General features: G+C 37.0%; 2 protein-coding genes across 4 annotated transcripts; one reads left to right on the top strand and one right to left on the bottom strand.

Annotated features, from left to right (window-relative positions):
• The first annotated feature begins 1,088 nt into the window (after window positions 1–1,088).
• Window positions 1,089–8,532, top strand: LOC131802725 (serine/threonine-protein kinase PAK mbt-like). Its single transcript, XM_059123162.1, has 4 exons — window positions 1,089–2,436; window positions 4,020–4,140; window positions 4,235–4,506; window positions 7,047–8,532. Exons 1-4 carry the CDS (start codon window positions 1,249–1,251, stop codon window positions 7,518–7,520), a joined length of 2,055 nt encoding a protein of 684 aa, XP_058979145.1. The 5' UTR covers window positions 1,089–1,248; the 3' UTR covers window positions 7,521–8,532.
• A 1,194-nt stretch (window positions 8,533–9,726) lies between these two features.
• Window positions 9,727–13,689, bottom strand: LOC101895266 (protein MMS22-like). Of its 3 annotated transcripts, XM_020038227.2 has the most exons (4): window positions 13,575–13,688; window positions 13,049–13,478; window positions 12,361–12,992; window positions 9,727–12,294 (listed from the first exon to the last, which is right to left on the bottom strand). In XM_020038227.2, the coding sequence occupies exons 2-4, from the start codon at window positions 13,351–13,353 to the stop codon at window positions 9,824–9,826; spliced, it is 3,408 nt and encodes a 1,135-aa protein (XP_019893786.1). In that variant the 5' UTR covers window positions 13,354–13,478; window positions 13,575–13,688; the 3' UTR covers window positions 9,727–9,823. The 3 variants fall into 3 exon arrangements, with proteins under 3 accessions (XP_019893786.1, XP_005187651.1, XP_011294198.1); XM_005187594.4 differs by having other exon boundaries at window positions 13,049–13,689; XM_011295896.3 differs by lacking the exon at window positions 13,575–13,688 and having other exon boundaries at window positions 12,361–13,001; window positions 13,049–13,188.
• Between the last annotated feature and the right edge of the window lie 18 nt (window positions 13,690–13,707).

A 13,707-nucleotide genomic window follows, 5' to 3' on the forward strand; every position in this document is an offset into this window, starting at 1 on the left:
TAGATTCTTGATAACAGAGCAAAAATATATGGGTAAGTAAACCATGACGAGTCCATGGTTGAATTAAGAAGGTCAAGTCATGTACATATTGTAGAATTAAGAAGGTTAAGTCATGTTTACATATTTTTCAAAAATTTTCATTTGACATTTCATTGTCAAAATTTATATTTACAAATCCATTGTATATACAGAAATTAGAGATAGGAACCAGTTTTCTATGCAGTGAAATATGACAAGGTAAAACAAAGAAAATGCTTATTTGAAATGATTTTACTTTTTTAATTTTAACATGCATGCACTGATACGTTTAAATTTTTTTCAAAATTATTCATTTGACAACATCATATTCTCAAAATGTATATTTATAAATTAATTGTACATATACAAATCAGAGATGGGAACCAGTTTTTTTATGCAGTGAAATTTGACAAGGTAAATTAAAGAAAATACAAAAATGGATATGCTTGTTTGAAATGACTTTACCTTTTTAACTCCACCATGGGTACAACAAAAAGGTATTGCAGACCTATCAGCTGATTATACATTTTTTTCTGAGAGTGGCCGATTTCTGTCAAAAGTGTTTTGGCATATTTTGTTTTGAAAATGTATCTAAATTTTAACAGAAAAGAAAATACTTCTTTAAGAATTGATACCTTTTCAAATGATAGATGCAAAAAGTTGGTTGATCGAAAAATGGATAGTTGTTTGATTGCAGAATATCCAATGGGATTTGTAAGAAGAAGCTGAAATTACTTTTGCAGGGCAGAGAAAAAAATCCTGAATTATAGGACACATATGTCTGGATTCAGGAAGGATAAAAACACATATTATTGCATTTTGGAAAGGTGATAGTATTACCTATAATTTGGCATATAATATTTCGTAGATTCCGGAAATGGATTCAGATTCTTCAGATTTAACCAACAAACACCACACAGACACACACATGAAGGCTTCACATGCTTCAATCACAACGATGGTTTGATGATAATTACATACGCTTTATACGCTTTACTTAGACGTTCCCAGCGTATCTCGACATTGATTTTGACGTTCTGTGACGTTTGGTTTGTTATCAAATGGCACACAAACACAATTCCAGTTTCGCTTGAAGATTTAGTAGGAAGAAGAAGAAGACATTTTTTTGTAGTTTTTTTTTCGCAAAATAGTCATTTTAATTACCTGTAATTTATAGTTTTATATCTTTTATTTTCGTGTCAAAGATAATTTTGTGACGTGCGTGTGAATATGTTTTCAAAGAAAAAGAAGAAACCTTTGATTTCTATGCCCAGTAATTTTGAGCATCGAGTACACACGGGATTCGACAAACGCCAACAAAAATATGTGGGTCTTCCAATGCAATGGGCGAGCATAGTGGGCAATAACCAAATACTGAAATCAACAAATAGACCGTTGCCTTTGGTCGATCCGTCCGAGATAACACCGACTGAAATATTGGATTTAAAGACCATTGTTCGACCGCATCATAACAACAATAAAGCTGATACAACATCTCTGAATAGTAGCATAGCTACACAGCCTGTTGGTGTTGGTGGAGCAGGGGGTGTTATTGGCCAACATGTTCATGCGATGGCTGCGGATAATGGTTCTGCCACGGTTGGAGGTGGTATTGTTTTGCCAAAGACCTCGCATGTGGCACGATCAAATTCATTGCGTAGTTCAAGTCCGCCCAGGATTCGAAGGGATTTGAGAGGAAATGCAAATGTGCCACCTGCTGTTCCCGAAGAACGGGAATCGCTTTCGAGTAGCAGTGGTGCAATAAATGCTTTATCGGGAGGTCCAGCTGTAAATATGGCCGCATATAAACTGCAGCAGGCACCTGGGACACAGACGACAGGTTCAGCGGTCGCGGGAATGTACGTTGGACAGCAGACAGTTGTTAACGGCGGTGGTCCATTGGCTGTTCGTACGGATATGGGTACCCAGCCTGGAGCTGGCTCTGTGCAATACCGACCCGGAGCCCCGCATATGCATGTGCAACAGATATCGCCTGTTGGTTCAATAGCCAGTAATACTCGTTCGACACATTCTCACATTTCATCGCATTCCCATGGACACCATATGAACAATAATTCCGCAATTACCACAAACAATTTACCAATGTATCCCACACCTCAAGGACAAATGCTGCATCATGGTCCACCAACTTTGCCACCCCATGGCGTCCATCATCAGTCGCAACAGCAGCAGCAGCATTTAACACATCAACAACAGGCTGGCAAACAAATTAGTAATAACCTGATAACATCCGATCAAAATCAGAATCCTCATCAAATGCATTTGCATGGAAAAACAGCATCGCGAGCTTCCAGTTCCAGTGGCGGAACAGTTGGTGTTGGTGCTACCAGTGCAACGGGTGGTAGTACAGCAACGGCAGCACCACCAAAGCAGGAGCCACGTTTGACACATGAACAGGTAATGAGCAAAAATTGTAGGAGTTTTTTGGTTGGTTGGAAAATATTGAAGGATATCGAACATTTATATCCAATTATATGCGAAATCATAAATCATAGGTTAAGAGAAATATTTAGATATAGCAAGTTGTAAAGAATAGGCGACTTTTTTTCCCAAGTTATGACCGATAAAAGTATTGGAAATTGTGACTCTTTGCGGGTGAGGCACCAGAAGGGCTTGGCAAATGCATATCACCTTCACAACAGATCTTGCGTTAGCAAAAATATTTGGATATGTGAGAGTTGGATGCTTATCTCGCTTTCTTTGAGCGTTTTGTTTTTCAACTTTTTTATAGTTATGTGAGGGAGGTGCCAGAAAAAATGGTCCGATCTGTATCATATTTATAACATATCTTGTGTTGATGGAAATATTGAGATGTACCAAGTCTGAATGGAATCGGATGTTAATTTCGCGTTTTATGAGCCTCGTGGATGCTCAACATTTTGACCCATTGTGGGGGAGGTACCAGAAGGAGTGGACCAATATATCCCAATTTCACACCAGACCTTGGTATAATCAAAATTGTGTGATGTGTGTAATTTAAAGAGAACCAGATGCTTATTTCGGATTCTATGATCGTTTTGGTTATTCAAAACTTTAACCCTTTGTGGGGGAGGTACCCGAAGGAATAGTCCGATCTCTACCATATTTATAACAAATCTTGTGTGGATGAAAATATTGAGATGTGCCAAGTATGAATGGAATCGAAAGTTAATTTCGTATTTTATGGGCTTCATGAATATTCAAAATTTTGACCCTTTGTGAGGGAGGTACCAGAAGGAGTGAACCGATATATTCCATCCTCACACCAGATCTTGGATTAATAAAAAATATAGAGATGTGTGTAATTTGAAGATAATCGGACACGTACATCCCATTCTATAAGAGTTATTATTATTCAAAATTTTGACCCTTTGTGGGGGAGGTACTTGATGGAGTGGACCGATATTGTACATTTTCGCACCTGACCTAGAACTGATGCAAATATTGGGATATGCAAAGTTGTAGCAAAATCCGTTTGGTCTTTCTCTTTCTGTGCAGTAAATTATTTTTTTGAAAATTTTGACATTTTGTGGGGGACGTGCCAGAAGGAGTTAATCAATATGGCCCATATCCGAACTAGATCTAAGTTTGACAAAAATATTACTATGTACCAAGTTTGGATGAAATCGGATACTCCCTTCGAGAGTTATAGTGCGCACCAGCCAGACAGACTGTCGGTCGGATGGACGGACATTGCCAGATCGACACCGAATATCCTGAAACGGATTTGGTCCAAAGAGACCTAGAGTCTAAAACCGTTATTTCGATGAGGCACGTTTTGGCCATACCTTATCTTACCATATGGCTGAGGGTATAATAAACCTTATACGATCACCACGGGTTTTTAAGACCTGAAACTCCTTAACAATCTGATGTGTATAATATCTAAAAAGTCTGAAGATAATTATCCTTCATATCCCTATTCTTAAGTATATAATGTTGAGTCTCTTAATCACTTCTAAATGTTTATTATATTATTGTTTTTTTTTTTGTTTTTCTAGTTCCGGTCGGCTCTTCAAATGGTTGTTTCTGCCGGCGATCCACGTGAAAATCTCGACAATTTCATGAAAATCGGTGAAGGTTCAACGGGCACCGTTTGCATTGCCACAGACAAGTCGACAGGTAAGTCGTTTTTGTTTCTTTGCTTTTGTTTCATATTTTGCAAAATTTTTGTGTTTTAAACTTTCCCCTTCATTTAATGCTAAACAATAAACAGGTCGCCAGGTAGCTGTCAAGAAAATGGATTTACGCAAACAGCAACGTCGTGAGTTATTGTTTAATGAGGTTGTAATTATGCGTGACTATCATCATCCCAATATTGTTGAGACATACTCAAGTTTTCTGGTCAACGATGAGCTCTGGGTGGTAATGGAATATTTAGAAGGTGGTGCTCTAACCGATATTGTCACACATTCTCGCATGGATGAGGAACAAATAGCAACGGTGTGCAAACAATGCTTAAAGGCATTAGCCTATTTACATTCACAGGTGCGTGACAAGAATTTTTTGTTTTTGGTTTGAAAGTTGATCTATGTTTGTTTTTCTTTGTTGTCTATTGTGCGTTGCATATGCAAGACTGTGCGTCTCTGTATGTGTGTGTGTTGCGACATTGTAAATGATTGCAATGTTTAGTCGGGAGTTGTAATTGTATTTTATTTTCTATTACTATGTTTTAATTGTTTTCTTTATAAGGGACCATCTTGACCATAAACGGATGTGGTTAACGAAATATCCATAAAAAGTAAGCGGCATTGCATTACGTTAAAATGACAAGCAAATTTGCAATTAATTTATAAAAGACTGTTGACCGTGCATGAATGTACCGACAAATTGCCGGTTTCATGCTTAAGTGTTGAAATCGAGGAAAACCTTTTTTAAAATTGAACCCATCATTGATGACATCTACTTTGTTCATATCAATGCCTTTTTTCATTGCGAGTATTTTAAATTTGTCTGCCACGAACAGCAGAGATAAGACTATCACTCAACGTGAAGGTCGATGGTGTTTTAATTTCCTCCATCAATTACTCCAAGGCCTCATAAGTCACATCCGATAGCGTCTCAAGTCGTCAGCGAATAACACAGCTATCTGATAAAAAAAATCTTGTTGATCTCTTACAACGCGTTAGACCGGTCTGTGGTAAACTTTGCGGATCCGACTTGGTCTTTAATGTCCCTTAAAATCGCTTTGAAAAATCCCAGGACTTCCCAATCATCAATTTGGCATAATCATAGGATAATCCTTGAAATACCATTAATTCTAACAGAACTTTAAGTGCCGCCATAATGGTTTCCAAGACTTGTTTGTAGTGAACGAGACGGCGCTAGAGCCCTTAATAGATTCATATATCAACATTTTACTGCGATTTCAGGCATTGGGTGATAACTTCCCAAGCAAACACGCTCCTTATGGGCACACTACGTTCGGTTGGTGGCAATGACTTTAATTCCCATAGAAAACGCCTTGGATTTTTCCATTTCTTCATTGTCAGGGTGAGATGAAAAAATTGCCATCAACTTCAGACTGTTGTCATATCCAAGCCACCCGTCCGATAACTTTTAAAATTATTCCAGTGACAGCTCATTATATTGTTTACAAGGGTGCAAAAGCATTTTGGTGAGAATTTTCCAGAAAAAGAGTTATTCGTGATGGAATTCAAGCGTGATAGTGTGATTTCTTTATATTTGGCTGGAAAATAACAAGTGGCTATCACTTAGAGCACTCCAGCATTTAAATGTGAATAAATCTTTTGTGTCTCGTACCATCGCTCGTTACCGTGATACTGTTAACGTAGCCCGACAATGTCAAGGAGGTGGATGGAAGAAAACAGCAACATCAGCAGAAATGGCTAGAAAAGTAAAGAAGCGACTGGATCGAAACCGGCGTCGCAGTGGCCGAAAAATGGCTCGTGAACTCAACATATCGCAAAATTCCATTCGGCAAATATGGAAAAATGAGCTCGGTGTAATGCCATTGGAATTCCAAAAAGTTCAATAACTTACACCGCAACAGAAAGAGAAAGAAAATAGATTAGTTAAAGAGTTTCTTTGCTTGGCCTAAAGTGGTGAACTGCCGAATTTGGTTTTCTCCGATGAGAAAACATTCATTGACCTGTAGTTTGTAAACAAACAAAATGATCGTGTTATCTTGCCAAAGAGGTCAGCTGAAAATGTGCACCTTCTGTTGGCCACCAGAATTCAAGCGCCGGCCATGTTGATGGTCTGGGCCGCCATAACAGCCGATGGTCGCTCTCGGCTCGTATTTATCGACCGTGGCATCAGAATAAATGCCGAAAATTATCGCGAAAATATGCTGGAGGTTGTATTAATGCCTTGGACACGCAAACATTTTGGCCGGAGACCTTGTACATTCCAACAGGACTCAGTAACATCGCACTCAGCACGCGCCACCCAAAAATGGTTACAAAATGAGGTTCCTCGCTTCATTTCCAGAGCACAATGGCCACCAAAATCTCCGGATACCAATCCGTTGGACTATTGTGTCTGGAGTATTTTGGAAAGCAAGGTTGGCACAAAAAAATACCAAGGTGTCGAACACCTCAAGCAAGCGCTTCGCCGGAAATGGGCCAAAATACCGCATAGCAACATTCGGGCAGGGTGTGACGTTTTCATTGGCCGTTTGAAGGCCATAATTCGTGCCAAAGTTGACCAATTCGAACAAATCTAAACTTATTTTAGAATTTGATGCTATTTCCAACCTTTTTTGCTTTCATTCAAAAAAATTAAAAAAAATGTAAAAATTATGGGGTTTGACTTTGTTGCAATTTTTTTATCTCACCCTGTATTTTTACATCCAAAATTTTTAATTTTCGACCACAAAAAATGTTGACCTTGCCCATTACCATAGCAAAATATTCACCTGATAATTTATTCAATTTCATATTTTCTCTTTATATTTTTTTTACTAATTTTTTCCGAAAAGCTCCATTGAGCCTTTTTAAACTTTTATCATAAAAACAATAAATTTATTTAATAAATTCCAAATTTCATTTTTTTTCTCCCCCCAGGGTGTAATACATCGTGACATAAAATCCGACTCAATTCTCTTGGCAGCTGATGGGCGTGTTAAATTGTCTGATTTCGGTTTCTGTGCTCAAGTCTCACAGGAATTGCCGAAACGTAAATCTTTGGTGGGTACACCGTATTGGATGTCACCGGAAGTTATATCGCGTTTGCCCTATGGACCTGAGGTTGATATTTGGTCATTGGGCATAATGGTCATCGAAATGGTAGATGGCGAACCGCCATTCTTTAATGAGCCACCACTGCAAGCAATGCGTCGCATACGTGATATGCAACCACCAAATTTGAAGAATGCCCACAAGGTTTCGCCACGTCTTCAATCGTTTTTGGATCGTATGCTGGTGCGTGACCCAGCCCAAAGAGCAACGGCAGCTGAGTTGTTGGCCCACCCGTTCTTAAGGCAGGCGGGGCCACCATCTCTGTTGGTACCACTGATGCGTAATTCACGGCAGCATTAAATTAAGTTTTAGAGTTTCGCTGGGAATTTTAAAATTTCAACATGGATACTTAATATGGCCAATTTGGGCAAAAAATCCACATTCCCCCACCCCCTCTCCACAGATCCTTACAAAAAAGTATTGTTATTTTACCCGAAATGTATTTATATTGGCAGTACTACTAACTATTTTTTTCATTATTCAATGTTATAACATTTTGTTTATTTTAAAAAAATATATATACTTTTTTTTTAATTTATGATTTTATATGGCATTTATATGTTTAGTTTTTTTTTTTTATTATTTTATATAAGTATGTGTATTTTAATTTTATTATTACATATTTTAAGTGCCGTTTAAATACAAAAAAAGCAAGCATGAAATTAAAAATACAGTCAAAACTTAAAGCCAATCACCCTACCCATATTTATATACATATATATTATACATGTAACTAATTTCCAGTAAATGGCAACAATAAGCAAGCTATATTATAGGAATTAAAATTATATATACATTAAATTAAAAAAAAAAGACGAAGTGCCTTTATATTAGTGACACTTTTTTATTACCATCCAAGGCTCATATCAACAACGAAATATTCGTAAAAAACACACTCATTTAAAGATTTATCATTTCATATTTTAGTAGTCCCAAATTTTAAAAAGAAACATTCCTCGAATGAACGAATTTCTGTTTTTTTATTAAATAAACTAAAAATCTATACATATATCTTTTTTAAAATAAAACATTAAAAAAATAAAAAAATTAATAAAACATTCCCAATGAAATGCAAAACAATGCCTTTTATAACAAAAAATAAATAAGTAAAAAAGAAAAACACTATTGGCTTTAAAATGTGTTACCACTTGTTTAACGTTAACAACCAAGCTCTGTCGAAATGAGAACAAAAAAAAAAACAAAATAAATTCCATTTTATGTATTTTTATGTACATCATGTTTATTTCTTGCTTAAGAATAAAAAATATTGTCTATATATTATAAAGAAATAAATAAAATTTTAAGAATATTATCTGGTATTGATGTTTTTTTTTTTAATTGCGACCACTCAGCAGCGTTTGGGTATGTACTGAGGGTGATTTGTGTTTTGCGTAGACTTAAGTAGGACACCGATGGTATGACTCTGGTGAATCCTAGGAAGTCCTTTGTGTCAATCCTAGGAAGAAATGAAAAATTTGGGGATAAAAAAGATATAGAAGCGAGAAGAAGAAAATATTCTTAGTTCGAACCTATTAAGTGATATAAAGGAACTTTTTTATGTCCTTGATATTACTAAGGCCATCTGGCCAGCCTCAGATACAAACCCTGTAGCCGGTTTCGAAGTGGTACGCCACAATTTTTAGCTGTTTTTTTTAAATTTGTTAAATGAAAGCTACAATTTTCGAAAATATCATCAAATTTTAGAATAAGTTTAGATTTGTTCAAATTGGTCACCTTTGGCACGAATTATGGCCTTCAAACGGCCAATGAAACCGTCAAACGCTCCCCGAATGTTTCTCTGCGGTATTTTGGCCCATTCCCGGTGAAGCGCTTGCTTGAGATGATCGACACTTTGGTATTTTTTAGTGCCAACTTTGCATTCCAAAATACTCCAGACACAATAGTAAAACGGATTGGTATCCAAAGATTTTGGTGGCCATTATGCGCTGGAAATGAAGCGGTCATTTTAGTAACCATTCTTGGGTGGCGCATGCTGAGTCTTCTTGGAATGTCCGAAGTCTGCGGCCAAAATGTTTGCGTGCCCAAGGCTTTAATACACCCTCCAGAATATTTTCGCAATAATATTCGGCATTTATTTTGATGCCACGGTCGACCTCTTTGGCAAGTAAGCACGATAATTTTGTTTGTTTGCAAACTGCTGGACAACGAGCGTTTTCTCCGATCGGAGAAAACCAAATTCGGCGGTTCACTACTTTCGGCCAAGCGAAGCAACTCTTAAGCTCTTTTGAGTCTATTTTCCTTCTGTCGCGGTGTAAATTCTTGCACTTTTTGGAATTTCAATGGCTCGGGCTTATTTTTCAATATTTGAGGAATATGGCTGAGGGTATAAAAAGACAAGTTTTCAAAAAAGTTCTAAAATAATGTTTTTTTTTTAAACATCACTTTTCAAAATATCCTTAAAATTAACTTTCTCAATAGGAAAAATCCATAAAATGTTTTTTTTTTTCAATAATCCTAAAGGTATAGCAATTTTAAAGTAAAAACATTTTTATATAAAAAACTTATTTTATTAACATTGTTCTTAATATAAAAACATTAACAAACACCCACACAAAAATTAATTCCTTAACACCTCCCTAAACTTATTTCTGCTTAGCCAATCGAATGTTTTGTTGAAGTTTTTGCAAACAGCCACGTATTCGATTATCTTCGCCAGCGCCTCGCTTTTGTTCAACAATTTGGATTTCCTCCATTAGAAAGGGTAAAATATCTTCGACAACTTCGTAGGATATTGAGCATAGCTTTGTCAGCAACTCAAAATAGAAAAAGGTATAATACGATAGATGTTTCTTGGTTAACAGGCGCAGGTGCTCCCTTATCAAATCCTTGAGAGCTATTGACTTTTGATAAACAGGACTGTTGAAAATCCTCTTGAACAGCTCCAAAAGCAATGGACGACTAGGTACAATTTCATCTACCATCATAATGTGTTCCAATGTGGCAAAACTGCAACCCTTGAGAAAGGTTTGTAAACGTCTAACGGCATTTTCATCATCATCCTCATTGTTGCTGGAAATGGCATCAACCACCTCCTGATAAATGGTAATTACCAAACAAGCATTAGGATCAGCCTGTCGACGTTGGGTAGATAAAAACAAGGCAGTCAGCTTTTCAAAAACAAACAAGGAAATATCCTGGTTATCGCTTTGTAGACAATTTATAAATGGTCTTGCAACCTGTCTGGCATTGGTGGAGATTTTAAAGTGAGGTGTCCATTTTTGTATTAAATCGCTTAGTGTTTTTGTAATATAGGGATCCGATTTGAAATTTAAACGACCAATACCCTGCACTAAGACAGGCCAAATTTTGTGTACAAGTTGAGCTAGCTTGCCCTCGGGTGGTTTACCCATTTGTATGCTGGTGGGTAATATGTAACGTGTAAATGCCACATGAAAGAAACAAGTTATTTTCGATTTACTATAAACAATGGAGGGACAATTAAATATCACAATAGCAATGAAACTATAAAATCGAAAAGTTACTTCCGATTTTTCCAATTTCAAATCGCTGTTTAACCATTTTTCAAAATTTCTGATGTAGGCATTAAAGTTATTGGCAATTGTTGATCGTTTGCTATGGTCTGTGGTGGCATCATATGTTTTACCCACCGAAGCAATGAATATACACAATGGTTCCTTTGCCTTCAAGAGATCATCTTCATCCTTGATATTTGTCATAAAGGCAAATTCTGATAGTTTTACCACAATTTTCGAAAGTTTTAAAACATCTTCATTGTTGGCCGTCAATAGTACAAGACTTCTTAGCCACACCTGCATGATGATTGTGTGATCGACCAAGGCTTTCCGTTCGGATTCCAGCACATGTAGTACAAATTGTGTGACAGCATAACGATTGGAGGTTTGTTGTTCACTAAAGTAGCTGAAGAGTTTTTGAAAATTTTGTGTGTCTGTTACAGCAAAGGAATGGGCACAAAAGTCCGAAGCTAAAATCGGCAGCCAGTGACTGAAACTATTTACATATTGCTGTTTGATAAATGGCAGTATTGAGGTGTTTAGCGCCCTCATCAGATCATTATTGATTTCAAGAAAATGTTGTTCACAATTATGTATTTTTACAAACATCATGTGCAGCGCTTCCAATGTACGTTCCTGCTCAACTGGTGTACAATTATTCAAAAAATTCGGTATCCAGGAACCCACCAACAGGCTTTCGCCGCGTTGAAAGGTATCGGCGTGGTCAAATATATCCAACAGGCTATCGGCAATTATTTTTGACACTGCCAAATCGTTGCGTATGGCGGATAATTGTTGTAATACCTTGGTTATATAGTCTGTCAAGTCGTATTGATGTTCAGCATACAGTATCCACAATGCCATGTGACCCTTGGTCACAGCCACTTGCTTGGGACCAGTTATTTTATCAAGGCCTATGGAGAGAAGTTTGTCCTTTAGCTTTCCCGACAGATCGTTGAAATCTCCGCACAAGGCCAACACCAGGAAAAGTTCTATCAAATGATGAATGCCCGTTTCATTGAGTGCCAAAAACTTTTGGGCACTAAACTTGGTGTAAATGCGGCCCAATAACTTCTGGGCCTGATGTTGGGCATGACCGGCTAACAATCTTTGCAAAGTTTTGCCCATTAGTAAAACAAATAATGTATAGCTGCTGAGATTTGCATCGGGGGGTTTAGACAAAAGGTTACGATATTTATCCACATAGGCCCGACCACTGACACAGGCCACAGCCAAATTCGATGGCGCCGAACCAGCAATGAAGAAAGATGAATTTAATTTCTTGTGAAAATGTTCCCACAACACCATTGCAATATTCACTTTTGGTGGCCACCATTCAAGTAAAATCGGCGTTTGTATGCCAATGTAAATGCGTAGCTGCTCTTCGCTGGGATTTGCATTGAGAAATTGTTGAGTTATACGTTCACAAAACTCATAATTTTGGGCATCTTCATTAGTTGCCCTGGTGTAATTGGCACCCTCATATTGGCCATTGGAACGATAACCATGTAGGCGTACGAGAGCGTATTGTATCCAATTGTAGAATTCACAATAGCTAAGGGGGGTCAAGCCAAGATTTTCTGCGTTAAATATATATTCGATCAATTTTGTTATTCCATTAAAATAAGAAATATACAACTACTCACCCATATTGCCCTTAATTTTTTGCATTGCCTTGTTAAATGTACTCCAGAAAGTCAATGTCTCCCCATCGGGAAACTTCAAATGCCATTTTTCTATGGCAAATTGCATTAGAAGCCACATTTCCTTGATACAAGTACATGGAAATGGAGAGGTAAATAACAGTTCCGGACTACGTTTCTTTGCAAATAGATATATGGAACATGTCAAGAGGATGTCAAAGATATTTTCAATTTGTTCGATTAGAACATTGCAAGTTGTTTCCTTTTTCTCGTCATCAGCTATACCATCAGTATTATCCGGGTTTGATGAGTCGTATTTTTGTAAAATACATAAATCTAAAAATTTCCATTCCAAAAGTCCATGGAGTAAATGATATGCTGGAATATTACACTCGTTGCCCTTGCAGCTGTTGGCAAAATAAATACTCTTCAATACATCAACTTGCACGCAATTGTTGAGCAAAGCTCTAAGCCTACACAGGTGCGGTTGCAAAAATTCCCACTGCTCTGAATGGGTGCTTTGGAGGACAATATGTAATAGCATTGTTACGTGGCGCCTTCTGAGATAGTAAGATTGTTCGTTCTGGTTCCCAACAGCACCTTGTAAACTTGCCAACATATATTGGATATTCATGCTGCAAAATCTGAATTATATTTTAAATTTGACAATGTATTGATTTAAGTTACCTACCATGCTTCTCCGAATAAATATGTATTCACTGCTCCACTATTCATATTTGCCTTTTGAAAATCATACTTCGTTAAAGTAGCCTCCTCAATAGCTTTATTTCGGGCATTAGAATAACTTTGGAAAAATACATTTTTAACAAAACTTTCACTGGAGAATTGAGAATTCATTGAGTCCTCTCCCGTGCAATGGAATTCAGGAATGGTCTCAGTAACACCGCCACAATCATTGGGGATTTGTGTGGGCTCAATATTAACGACGGACAAGATGTCATCATCTTCATCCGGTTCAAACAAATCAAAATCCATTTTTGAAATGAGGTTTTAGCAATTTATATATTCTACTATGTACCGGCAGGTCCTGGGCGAAACTCAGCGCCACACATGTACTGTATTGTAAAATTTTTACTAGACTGTTGATATACTGAAGCAAGCTAAATTTGAAAAAAAAATATAATTACATCGACTTTCTGTTCTCAATTTTCAGCACACATTTAAGAAATTAATTCATTTTATTTAGTTGCCATTACATTTTTATATGTTTATTGGACTTTAATAGAAATAATATGGTTTTTATTCAATGTTTACGTCTGTTGTATCAATTCAACAAATTCAAGACGATGGTTTGTTTTATAGCGGGAATGAAAACACAAAGCCTTGTTG

The sequence above is a fragment of the Musca domestica genome, unplaced genomic scaffold (assembly GCF_030504385.1).
Source record: "Musca domestica strain aabys unplaced genomic scaffold, Musca_domestica.polishedcontigs.V.1.1 236, whole genome shotgun sequence".
Lineage (NCBI taxonomy): Eukaryota > Metazoa > Arthropoda > Insecta > Diptera > Muscidae > Musca > Musca domestica.